The sequence below is a fragment of the Myripristis murdjan genome, chromosome 7, assembly GCF_902150065.1.
Source record: "Myripristis murdjan chromosome 7, fMyrMur1.1, whole genome shotgun sequence".
In the NCBI taxonomy this organism is placed as follows: domain Eukaryota; kingdom Metazoa; phylum Chordata; class Actinopteri; order Holocentriformes; family Holocentridae; genus Myripristis; species Myripristis murdjan.
The window spans coordinates 5,015,980-5,029,401 of NC_043986.1; the positions used below are offsets into that span (position 1 = coordinate 5,015,980).

Consider the following 13,422-nt stretch of genomic DNA (forward strand, 5'->3'; position numbering starts at 1 on the left):
GACCGTCAAATCACAGAAGAGTCCCCGGTGTGTCACATGTTTGTAATATGAGCTTCTCAGTACCGTAACTCCTGAACCAATGGTGCGATCAAAGAAAAATCCGACAGTTTCTGAGAGCAGAGAACCGGAGCTTTCCGATGGTGTGCAAAAGCACTCAGTCATTGCACAATTCTGACAATTCTACAACCATAAAAAACAAAATAAATCAAGGCGGATTTAGTTTAATTGCAGGGTTAATAAGAATAAATGGCGATGAGCTTGGATAGAGCAGAATGGGCAATGTGGCAATAGATAGTTACAAGATTGTTAATATCTCAAATAATGTATATATGTTATATGATGAAATTTGCAGTGTAACAACATCAGTTGAAATACAAAAGTTGTGTCCTTTTTTTCTTTTTTACTCAAGAACTCCACATATATCAAATATTTTGTTGCATTTTTATTTTGCTGCTAAAAGCTCATTGCTGTGGTTTGTCAGTCCTGCACTTCCCAGATGTCACCTGTGGCACATTTTGTTCTTGGTCTGTTCAGCCGTGGTGGATATAGGTTGAACTCCATCAGTCGACAGTAGAGAGAAGCCAAATGAACTGCACTTCACAGGGAAATGTAAAAAAATATCCCTGATTAAACTGTTGAAGAGGCTCTTTATGATTCTTAACTTCACTCAATATTTACTGTAACATGTTTTTGCTCTTCCTGTTTTGCTGCTTAATGGAGTCAGAAGTGTGTTTGCACTCGTCCTTCTTTGCAGCTGAACAGCTGTTTGTTGATTTTGTTTCCAGTACTTTGTAACTATGATTTTTTTTTAATGCACTGCAAATGAAATGATTCTTCTTCTTCTTGTCAGTGGGAAATGATTCATGTGTTCCTCCACAGTGTTGACATGCTGGTTTAACAGGTCGAGTGTGAGAATCGCGTGACTGCTGAGATAGAAACGCCTGTTATGAGATTTTAGTGATTAGGTGTGTCAACCAAGTGAATGTTTATGAAAATGAATAAAAAATATTTCCAAGAATCAACAGTGTTTCTACTGTTCTCGTTCCAGAAAGTCTATCAACCAGCTGAAGAGAATCTGACAATAACAGGACAGTGTCTTGACTGGTTTACCTGCTAAAACACAAAGAAGTGCTGTAATGCCCTCCAAAAGTAGGGGCGCCATTGGCCCCCCTACTTTTACCCTCTTCCCACATTATTTTTAAGCACAAGCAGAGGTCCCTATATTGCAACACTTACCGTAACTCATACGTCAGGTAAAACCCAGAGAGAAAGACACAGAGAGAAAGATCCAGCCGACAGCAGACATTCACTGTCTGCTCGGGCTCCACAGCTTCCTGTGAGCTCCGGGTGACTCTCAGCTGTCTGGCTCTGTCCCACAGCCCCCAGCAGCAGCAGGAAGCCCTCACCCTGCCACCGGACTGTAAGGAGGACTACAGTTATAAAAATGATTTATTCAAAAAAGCGAGTCAGATTGTACCTGGTTCGCACTCAAACATTTCTAGCGCACAGTGAAGTAAAATGTGGCCTGGTGTGTTTTATTTTTCTCTCTGTGGCCCCTCCGCGGCTCCATAATACACAAACATAAAACAAAAGGAGAAGAAGAATATTTACATTTTTAATCCAATCAAAGAGGACATCACACAATTCAAATTCATACAGTGTACTGTACATCGTGATGGGATTTCCGGCTCTTTTTAGAGAACCGGCTCTTTTGGCTCCCAAGCGGCTCTTCAGATTTTTTTGTTGTTTAAATTAATTTATTACCAACAATAATGTAAAATTATGCGCAAAATGAATTACTAATGTACAGTAAAAAAAACTTGCATTTTTTTGTTCATTGTATAAATATGCCTTTATTTATTCACTCTACATAGTGCTACAAAAATAAATTAGAAAATACAAAAACAAACTTTTAGCTATTTACAGTTGAACTGAATTGCTGTAGACACTGCAGCAGCAGCAGCAACAGTTGCAGTAGACACACTTCAGTTTTTTTTGATTGCTTACACATTAAGAACATATGCTTAAACCAATGTGACAAAACTTTAACTCATTGTAACTAAACCTTAAAGACAGCGAGGCTATACCTTAGACACGTGCTGCTCTGAACTGTGTTTGCAATTCTGCAACACACTTCCTCCTGAACACTACGCACTATTATTTAATTAACCACTCATTATTTAATTAACCTTCTTGCACCTGATTTTGTGTGAGAAAAACCAGCGCTTCTTTATTTATCCAGCCATTCGTAATATCATATGTCATAATTTTGGCTTGAAAAGTTGGTGCTCATATTGTTCCAGCTCTCAACACTGACTCACACCTCAGGCTCCCTAAATTTAACACAGAACTGGCTTCACAAACTGGGAGTAAACAACTATGATTTTTTTTGTTATTGCTGTTGCCATTACAGGACTTGATTTTAATTAAAAAAAAAAAAAAAAAAATATATATATATATATATATATATATATATATATATATATATATATCTGACTGGAAATGTGATCCTATCATTCATTCATTCATCCAAACCTTTAGATAAGCACTGAAAATCACTGAGGAGATCCAGAGAAACATGACGGTGGCTCTTCTATGTTTGACTGACATCTAGTGGTCATGATTCGTAATTACAAGAGCCTGCAAAAATCATCATCCACACACCTGTAGGTGCTCACCATCAAGAAATGTGTTTTATCATATTCAGACGAGTTCACAGGCCAGACTCTTTTGTATTCAGAAAACTTCTGTTCCAAACACAGAGTTTATAGGAACAATCATCAATTTATTTGACTGTTTAATTGCCTAAAAATGCATATAAAATTTATATTTCATACAATATAAAGGACAGACAATGGAAAAAGTCAGAAAAAAATCATCCATTGCATAATTAAAAACACAGCTTATGGTCACAGGACAGTGGCTGAGCCAAGTGTACAAAGGTGTTGACTTTTTTGTGAATGGCGAAAAGACAGAGTGGAGCTGATTTTGTGTCTCAACTGGAAAACACAGGAATGTATATTCAGTTTAAAACACTGGTAAAACTCAAAACGTGTTGAAAGCTCCACGCAGCTTTCTTACTCCCTGTCTGAGCCCAGATCAGGCCCAGTTTTGTCTGCGTCCCATGTTTTATCAGCTTTATAGCAGGACTGTGTGCAGCTGCCAGGCAGTAACTCCTCTCACCACAGGGGGGCGATAATTAATTTGTTTAGAAATAATCAAAATCAACCACAACTCTTCACTGCCGAGTCCCAGGACTAGATCTGAAACAGAAATAAGAGGCCTGAGAGTCCACTAGCCAATCAGAAGTAAGTATTCAACATAAGTAAGGGATAATGTGACAATGTCTTTTCTTCTTTCTTCCTTTCTTTCTTTCTTTCTTTCTTTCTTTCTTTCTTTCTCTTTCTTTTTTTTTGACAAAATAAGCCCCAACAGAGTAAATGAAGTCCCAGCCAAGCAAAAGAAGCTCATTACATCTGCAGTTACTGAGCACAGCGACACATAATGAAGCTGATTTCTGTGTTTTTGATATTTTTTATAACCATAGTTTTGACAGTACAGAATAAATACAGACTGACCGTGGAGGGAGGCTCGGTCTCTGCCAGTAGGATCTCAGTCTCAGTTTAGTTTCTGCCGGTTTGGAGCTTCTTCCTTCCCGTTGGTCTCTCCTCTCAGTCTTGACCATTTTCTGGCCTGATCTCTTTTTTTGTGTGTGTTTTTCTGTGTGGCTCTCATGTTTAAGGCAGGCGGTCCAGCTCGGTTTCTGTGTCCTGCTCCCCCTGCGCCCTCCACAGCTTTGCTTTTAGCTTTGCTTTGCTCATTCATTTATGTGTTCATTCTCGGTTGCCTCCCGAATGTCTTCCTTTCCCCCTCATCTTTTTTTGTGTGTGTGTCTCATATTCAGGAGTATGAATGCCTTGTGTGAATGAGACTGACTTTCTCCCACCCCTCTTGGAGAACTAGACCTCCTCTGAACGGCCTCGCTCTCTAGTTTGTGTCTGTAAAGTTTGATGAGGCTGTGATTCTCCTCGAGGTCACTAGAGGTCATTTTCTACAGCGATGTCCAGTTTGACAAAATGCTCTGCCTGCAGTGAAATGGCTGATATGGGGGCCAACATCATCACACAGGAATCAAATGTGGCTCATTGAATCCACAAGAGTCTCAGCTTTCCAGTCAAAGCCAACTGATGCAGCTCCAAGACTGTTTAGGCCCCAGTCTGCACACACACACCATTTTACAACAGGCCACAAGAACACATGTGGACTGCAGGCTTTGGGGCCCAAACTGCATGGGATTAGCAGAAGGTGGGCGTGTCTGCAAAGGGGAGAGCCGTGGCTGCCCAGAGAACCCATTTTCATTCACACATCTGGAGGTCAGAGAATCTGACAAAAAATCTGTTAGTCCCACTTATTTTCAGTGCGAATCCTGAATTTTCGTGAATCAAGTATCATGTTCTTGATCTTCGTGGGCTTACTCCCTGAAAAATTCCTGAAACCAGTTAAACTGCGTTGGAAAGAAGAAGCATTAGCTCATTTCATCGGCAGATTTTTATCAGTTGTTTAAAAAAAAAAAAAAAAAACAACAACAACATGATTTTAACAGTGAAGATGGCTCATTAAGATGCAGTGTAATCTTTCATTTTGAACACAGCCAAGCGAGTTTTTTCCCTCGCCAAAGTCTAGCTTTAAATCAGAGCCCTTTAAAGACTCTGAGAGACGGTAAACCAGTCAGGTGTGTTTTAATTATGCACCGAACAGTAAGGGGTTAATGTTATCTTGGTGACTTAAAGGCACTCTAACCAGCTCCTCTGCAGTTCATGCCTGTTTCATCCCGTATTCTGCCAGCAGATGGCAGTGTTGAGTCATTTTTCAAGCAAGGAGCAGCAAACATTTTGAATTGAGAGTTCACTAATGTAACCCTGCTGGGCCTGTGTGTGTGTGTGTGTGTGTGTGTGTGTGTGTGTGTGTGTGTGTTTGTGTGTGAAGACAGGGCTAACAGAGAGGGGTGGAATGAGTCAGAGGGAAAGTGTGAGGTTGAAGAAAGATAAAAGGGATGAACACACACACACACACACACACACACACACAGTATCAAAGCGATATAGGTGCCCATACACAGATTTGAACCACGAGCAGAAATGCACAAAAAGAGGAAGAAAGCGAGGAGAGAGTTTTCATATTTGAAAATAATCACTCTTAATTTGAAACAGTCATTCTAATGAACGCGCCGCTCACGTTAAAGCTGAACGATTTTAGAATAATCTCCATCAGCAACAAGAGGTGCAGAATGACAGAAGAAGTTGTTTTTCTTTTCCTCTTTATGAGCATGTTGTTGTGGGAGGAGAGGCCGACTAAAGACTCTTTGGGGAAATAACAGTAATGCAATCATGCTGCTGTGCTCGTTGTAATTCATTAATTTCCTCTTGTATGTCTTGTTCCATTCAACACAGAGGAGCCATTATCTCCCTCATCCACTGTGCTCATTTATAATATGACTTTTACAGATATAGGCTTTGCACCAGTGCATACTACACGACTTACATTTAACTTAAATTGTTCACTTCAAGAGCAAATTGTCGCTCTGCTGTAGCATGACTCAGCAAATTCGATTCTACAGTGTAACAAAATAAAGTGCATGGTGAAATGGTATTAGTTTTTGTTTTGCTGTTCATGAACAGGGTGGAAAATATATATGTGCACTTACACTACATGGACAAAAGTACTGGGTCACACGTGTTAATCACTGAATTCAGCTGTTTCATTCAGTCCCATCACCACAGGTGTATAACCTCCAGCAGCAGCCATGCAGTCTGCCTTTACCAACATCAGTGACAGAGCGTCTGGTTCTAAAGAGCTCACTGAGTTCCAGGTGCTGCTGGAATAGTGATGGAACAGGAAGCCACCGCTGCAACAAGTCAGCTGCTGAAGTTTCTTCCCTCCTAGATATTCCACCATCAGCTGGAAGTGGGATTATTGCAAAGTGGAAGCGTTTAGGAACCACAGCGACTCGGCCACCAGGGGGCGGCACCACGTAAAGTTACAGAGCGGGGTCGCCGAGCGCCGAGGCTCATAGTGTGTAAAAGAGTCCGACGCTCTGCCGCCTCAGTACCTGCAGAGCTCCAAACCTCCTCTGGCATCAACATCAGCACAGAAACTGAGCGCCGGGAGCTTCATGGCCGAGCGGCCGCACGCCAGCCTCACATCACCGAGCACGACGCCGAGCGGCTGCACGCCAGCCTCACATCACCGAGCACGACGCCGAGCGGCTGCACGCCATGCATGGATGAGTCTGGGTTTGGGGAACGCCAGGAGAACATTCCCTGCCTGAGCGCATTGTGCCGACTGTGCAGTTTGCTGGAGGAGGGGTCACGCTGTGGGCTGGTGTTTCTGGGCTCGGCCTCGGCCCCTCAGCTCCACTGAAGGGAAATCTGAACGCTTCAGCTCACCCACACATTTTGGACAATTCTCTGCTTCCAGCTCTGTGGGACCAGTTTGGGGAAGGAAGGCCCTTTCCTGTCCCAGCATGACTGAGCCCCAGTGCACAGAGCAGCTCCATAAAGGCGTGGCCGGCTGAGTTTGGTGTGGAAGAAGTTGAGCGGCCCGCACAGAGCCCCGACCTCAACCCCATCCAACACCTTTGGGATCAACTAGAACGGAGACTGGGAGCCGGGCCCTCTGGTCCAACATCAGAGTCTGAGCTCACAAAGGCTCAAAACTCCCACAGACACTCCAACATCTCGCAGAAACTCCCACAGACACTCCAACATCTGGCAGAAACTCCCACAGACACTCCAACATCTGGCAGAAAGCCTCCCAGAAGAGTGGAAGCTGTTCTGCTGCAAAGGACCAACTCCATATTAATGCCTCTGGATTTAGAAAGGGGAGGTCAGAAAAGTGAAATGTGTAGTTGGCCCAATACTTTTGTCCATATAATGTATATATATAGTTACATATTTTTCCCAAGGTCTGAGTTTTTAAGTCATTTTTTTTACACAGCAGTTACTGAAAAATGAACTTCACTCCATTACAGCTCTGAGAGGAGAGCCTCTTCACTAACGCAAGTATCAAAGACAAGTTTTGTTTGGATCCAAGGACACATCAGATCACAACACAGAGAGACGTTAGACTTTGCTTTGTGTTCAAAATGTCTTAACCCCAAAAAAACAAACAAAAAAAAACAAACAAAAAAAAAAATAGAAAAAGAAAACCAATGGATGACGCTTTGCAAAAATGAAAAAGACTTTAATTCACTTTTGATTAAAGTCTACGGCTTTCAACTTCGCAGTCTTCTTCAGGGTTGTTGTATAGGGAGTGAGTGATTTATTGCTTGTGTTACACAACACCTGTAGCAAAAAAAAAAAAAAAAAAAAAAGATAAATGATAAATGATAAACCCACCTTGACCAAAAAGCGTAATCTTGAAATGAAAAGAAACAAATTCAACTGAAAACTTTTTTTTTGTTAATCGATCGATCACTTAGTGCATCCAAAGCTGCTCTGAAAACTAAAACTGAAAAATAAATGAATAATTAAATAATAATCCCATGTGAAAAACAGATCTCAGACTTAACTGAATGGACTCAGTGTTCAACAGAGCAGTGCTATCTAACAATTCAGGAATATCATGAGCCGAGCCACCTGATTGGTCGAAGACTCGTTCCAATTGGTTGCTATGGCAACATTTGTGGTAACCGTAATCTTTTTTTTTCTGACAGTTTCTGCCAGTGAAAATTAGTTTTAATTTGTATTTGTACAACTTTGAGGAAAACTTCTCTGACACTGGTGAGGCACAGCTCTCCTGACGATGATGATGATGATGATGATGATGATGATGATGATTATGATGATGATGGTTAAAAGACACAGCTGAGTGTTATGATCCTTCAGCTTTGACAGGTTTAAGATCTCCTGTTTACGGTTGCTATAGTGTTGCATTATCAGTTTCTATCAGTCTGTTGTTGTTTCTAATCAGCTGTTAATTTTCAGTTTTCAGTTAAATTTGTTTAATTGGGTCATTTTAACTGTTTTATTTGGACGGTCCAATATTAATATTCATGTGTTTTAACCTATTATTCATGCCAGCTGACACAAAGTTGATCCCAGGTTGAAAGTTAGCTGATACTTCGCTGAATATTAAGATTGGACAGTCCAAATAAAGTGAGTGTTCATTACTTTTTGCCTAATTTAACATAAAAAATGTTCATGATCCTGTTTGGCAGTTTCATCTTATTAAAGTCACGAAAAAAAAAAAAAAAGGCAAATGTTATGGACAACCCGAACATGAAACTTCACACTGAAATTCACACACAAAGTGCTGGATAAACACTTACAATACTCTTTGGTTTCCTTAAATTAAAATATCACAGACTGGATTTGCTTTCTCGCTGGCTTTTCAGGTTTCTATATAATTTCATTTAATTAATAAAATGTATTTAGTGTAATTTGCTTGAATGGACTAATTTGATTTTATAGCTTGATTTGCTTTTAACTTGTTTTGTTTTATTCTAACATTTTTGTTTGTCTGATGTTGTGCAGCTATATAAATAAACGGATTTTTATGACTTGAAAATAATTTCCAGTAGTGAAAGGTGAGATTTGACTTTTATCTTTTTTTTTTTTTTTTTTTTTTAAATGTCTCGCTCAGATTTTATCATCAAACACACATGAAGCTTCGTCTCATCCTCCTCCTCCTCTGCCTCCTCCTCCGACGACCCTCCACCTCAGCGGAGGAGGCGGAGGAGGCGCTGGCCGAGGTGATCGTCGACAGCTCGCCCTGCAGCGCCACCTGCGGGCTGGGGGTGAAAACACAGACGCTGTGTTTCCTGAAGGGAGGCACAGCAGAGACGGACGGAAGCCCAGAGGAAGGAGAGGCAGGTTTTTCAGCCATATTATCCGCCATATTTTCATGAGAAATATGTTTAATCTTTTACTTACAGACCTGAGATTTTACTAGGAGACCAATATGTCAGAGTTAGACTTTTCTTTTCTCTTTAAATGTTTTGGTAATTTTCATCATCTGTACGTGTGAACCAACGGATCGAAGGTGTCCAAGGTGTGCAGGGAGCGAAAGGCAAAATGTCTGGAGTCGTGGCAATGTGGACTCAGGACGGTTACCGTGACGACGGGGCAGCGGCTGGTGCTGGACTGCGTGGGCGAAGTGATGGAGGCGATGGGGAGGTACTCCTGGAGGTGAGGAGGGGGGTGGATGGCGCATCCGGATGAAGTTTCGGGAGTTCTGCAGACGTTTAGGACTTTTAATCCGGATTACAATCGCAGCATGATACAGTGTTAGAATATAAATGTTCTAATCCTCAGTTTTGCAGTCCAGGATCAGCCAGACTTAACCGATTCCTAGTCATTTATTTATTTATTTATTTTCATTATCAGATAAAAACACAATCTCACAGTCACAGAGTACAGATTTAGGTTTTTAAGTCGATTAAAGTCTCTATAATCTGTTGGACCGACACTGTTAAAACATGTTGCTGAGCCGAGAAGACAAGAGCGAATTAGATTAAAAAAAAAAAAAAAAAAGTTTGTGAGTTACGTTAACCGTGTTATTTTTACTTCAGTGTCACATTTTGTTTCATAGTAAATAAAACACTTTTCTAAGAACAAAGCAACATATTTCAAACTGCCATAAAACAGACTTATTTGTCAGTTTTTTATTTCTCTGTAAATGTTTCACTAATTAAATTAAATTAAATTAAATTAAATTAAAGGTTATCTAGAGCACACGGCTTAGTGGCAGCTAATGTGAGATATTCATATGTTTTGTTCCTTTGTAAACAAACACTATTCCTAATTAATCTGATTTTTAATTGGCTTGTTTTTCCTCCTCTCACTTTTTTTTTCCAGTTAAGCATCATATTTCTAAATGCACTCACCCTTCCAGTGGGATCGAGGTTGTTTTTGGCATCTAAACTATAACTAATCGCTTTGATGCTGCACAAACAACATTTAATGAATTAAACTTTAATTCAACAAAAGGCGTTTAAAAGTTTTTTGGTTGAGGCTGAGACGCTGCGTGGAGAAGAAACGACGCTTGAATCGAGTGCGACCACACAGACTGAAGAAGTGTCATATGTCTAAATGTGTTTCCTGTTATTTGAATGTGGATTCGGTCCCGTGTGGCGGCAGTCGGAGTGTGTCTCGTGTGTTTGTCGCGGCGCAGGGTGTCGTGGCGTTACGCCCGGGGGGTGATCAGCTCCGATGACGCCCTGTTTGCCCGCTGGGAGGCTCCCCTGCTGGACCGAGTGGTGCTGGACCCGGTCAGGGAGGACGACGCAGGTCAGCACACACACACACACACACACACACATGCCAGGGACGGGGGGAAGCAAACATCAATTCAGCACAGTATCGCAATATTTTGTGCTGCAATATTGTATCGATACACGAACGCCATGTATCGATATTGTATCGCCAAGAATTGATGAGAGTTTTCATGGCAGAGTTGGTCAGCCTGTCCCATTTTGCTGCAGTAAAAATGACTCAAGGATGAAAACTTTGTCAGCATCTGTTTTATCTCATAAGAGAGGAAGTTTTCCCATCATTTTCATTTATTCATTTATTAAAATAAGCGTGTTGGTCGATGTTACTGCTGGACATCAGACAGAGGAAAACTTGTTTGATATATTCAAACTGTGTGGACGGAAAACTGTGAATTTAAATTTTAACCGATTCATCTAAAATTAGAGGCTGATAGGGTATGTGTTTTTACTATTTTTACTATTTTTTTGTTCTTAACAGTGATGGGTCGTTCGCGAACGAGTCGATTCTTTTGAACGGCTCTTTGAAGTGAACGAGCCAGTTCCCAATTTCTTTGTTTTTTGCTTTAATTCACTCTGTATCCATTAATTTCAGTGTATTTGGTCATTTTTGAATGTTGTGAACAAAAAGAAAGAAGAAGGAGTCATGTGTGTGTCTTGTTTGGCCAGCAGTGGCGGTTCTGCCTATGTTGCCGCCCTCGGCGAAATTGCTGGCTTGTGCCCTTCCATGTTACTACTCCCACCGCCCCCCGCGAGCCGGCCGCCTGATACCAGCCAGTGGCTTTTTTATTCAAACAAGATTTTGTCCATATAAAAAGTATAGCCTTTTTTCCAAAAAAGGGTCTTGAAAAAGAGAGGTCATCATAAAATCAGGGTCGTCTTTTATGCAGGTCAATATGGTAGTCTAGAAAACTGGCGATTTTTTTTTTTTTTTTTTTTTTTTTTTGAGGACGCCACACAGACCATTGCCTCGTGAAATTATCATCATTTCAGGATAATTCAGGATAATTTCAGGATAATTCAAACTCAGATATCCCACCAATAGAATACATAGGGGAGAGTGGGGTAAATAGTGCCAATTTTTACTTAAAGTGCCTTTAAAGCGAGGGGATTACAGTAATGCCTCCAACTAAAATATGCACATATAGTTTAGGATATTGTGCATCCCTGGGAACAATCACTTTGGATCTTATATAAACTGTTTGAGAAATATAGCTTTTGAAAAAAAAGTGGTTTTGTGGCACAACTTGCCCCCGGTGTGGGGTAAATTGTGCCATTAGAGAGAATAGACTGGGGTAAATTGTGCCATTGATAATTAAAGTAAAAGAGATCATTTTAATCTCACAAATGATAATGCTATATAAAAGCAAAGCAAATTCAATACAAAATTATTTATTTAACATTTATTTATTATTTTAACAAGATCACAGGCCACTTTTCTATAACAAGGCCTAGCACCACATGAACACATACCCAGAACAAAATAAAACTTCCAAAATGAGCACCTGCAAATCATCTTCATCTGAATCTGAATAGTTTTAGTGATCAAAGGTAAGAAGACAATGTACAATAACAATAAAATACAATAAAGTAATATATAGTATATAATCACAAGTTGTGCTACTGGCACAAATTACCCCAAGCCCACCATTTTGAAAAAAATGCATCCCCCAGCTGTTTTGAGCTAACATCCAAGTTTTTTTTTTTTTTTCACAATTTTTGAAAATGCGAATAAAAATAGGTGGATGGAAACACGGTTTCTGATACGACACATATCTCGACACGCTGCCAGCGATCCGATACGTTAAATAAAAAAAGAGCGATTTAATGATGCAAAGGAGTGATGCTGTGCAATTCAGTGAGTTTGATTATTTATTAACCAAATAAAATGATGACCTTTCACAAACGGACATTTTGATCTGTCAAGCTGTCCGTCTGTCTTGGAGAATCTGTGTTTTTTTTTTCGGGCTTTCAGTGTGTGGTTGGCCGGTGTGTGTGTGTGTGTGTGTGTGTGTTTGTTTCTCAGCACAGAGGAGTTATTATCGGATGGGTCATGTTTCTAAATAAAGGCATAGAGCATCGAATAATTAAAGGGATCGGATTTTATCGATGCAAAGACGCAAAAATCTCAAATTCAACCCAAAATTGTTTCTATTCATGGCTTCTCCACTGATGCACAGTGTTTAAAATCACGGTCTCACTGTACTGTGACTTTAGGAACATGATAATATCATGTTGTGGGGCCTCTTGTGATTCCCATCCGCAACACACACACACACACACACACACACACACACACACACACACACAACTGTCAGATATAAGAGAGAGAAAGCATCAGTCATGTGTCAGTCATGTTTTGTAGGCACGTACCGCTGTGAGGTGCAGGACGCCGCCCTCCGCAGGGTGAAGAGGGCGTACTGGGGCGTCCGGGTTCTGCCCCAGGACGTCCTGAACCTGCACTACGACAGCTCCCTGGCCCGGTGGCAGTGGGCTGACGGCTTCCAGAACCGGACCGCAGCGACGGACCTCCTCAGCGACCTGCACATCACGGTACAGTGACGCCCCACGCGGCTCTGCGGGACGCCAGCGAGGATTTACAGAATAATTGAATAGCGACTGGAGGGAGAGGCTCATTGAAATCTGAGTTCTGTGTCCCTTTTATGACCGCTGAAATGAATTTAAAAGCATAATAACGACACGAGCCTCTGGTTTCTGGTGTGTAAAGGTGATCAGCTTCAGCCTCACAGGCCTGGTGGTCGGGTCGCTCCTGCTGCTCCTGTGCTGCTGGGCGATGAGGAGGCCGAGGCCGAGGAGATGAAGGACAGAGTCACCGGGTGGATCTGCAGCTAATTTGATTTTATGGCTTGATTTGCTTTTAACTTGTTTTGTTTTATTTTATTCTAATATTTTTGTTTGTCTGATGCTGTGCAGCTACATAAATAAACGGATTTTTATGACTTCAGTTTTCAGTTAAATTTGTTTAATTAGGTCATTTTAACTGTTTTATTTGGACAGTCCAATATTAATATTCATGTGTTTTAACCTATTATTCATGCCAGCTGATACAAAGTTGATCCCAGGTTGAAAGTGAGCTGATACTTCGCTGAATATTAATATTGGACTGTCCAAATAAAGTGTGTGTGTTCATT

At 40.9% G+C, this 13,422-nt stretch overlaps 1 protein-coding gene across 1 annotated transcript; it reads left to right on the top strand.

Moving 5' to 3' along the window:
* Positions 1-8,701: 8,701 nt before the first annotated feature.
* tmem81 (transmembrane protein 81) lies at positions 8,702-13,104 on the top strand (the record flags this gene model as incomplete). Its single annotated transcript, XM_030056155.1, has 5 exons — positions 8,702-8,836; positions 9,043-9,188; positions 10,174-10,289; positions 12,636-12,823; positions 12,999-13,104. Coding segments are annotated over 5 exons (678 nt in total), but the record flags the coding sequence as incomplete, so codon positions are not given.
* Between the last annotated feature and the right edge of the window lie 318 nt (positions 13,105-13,422).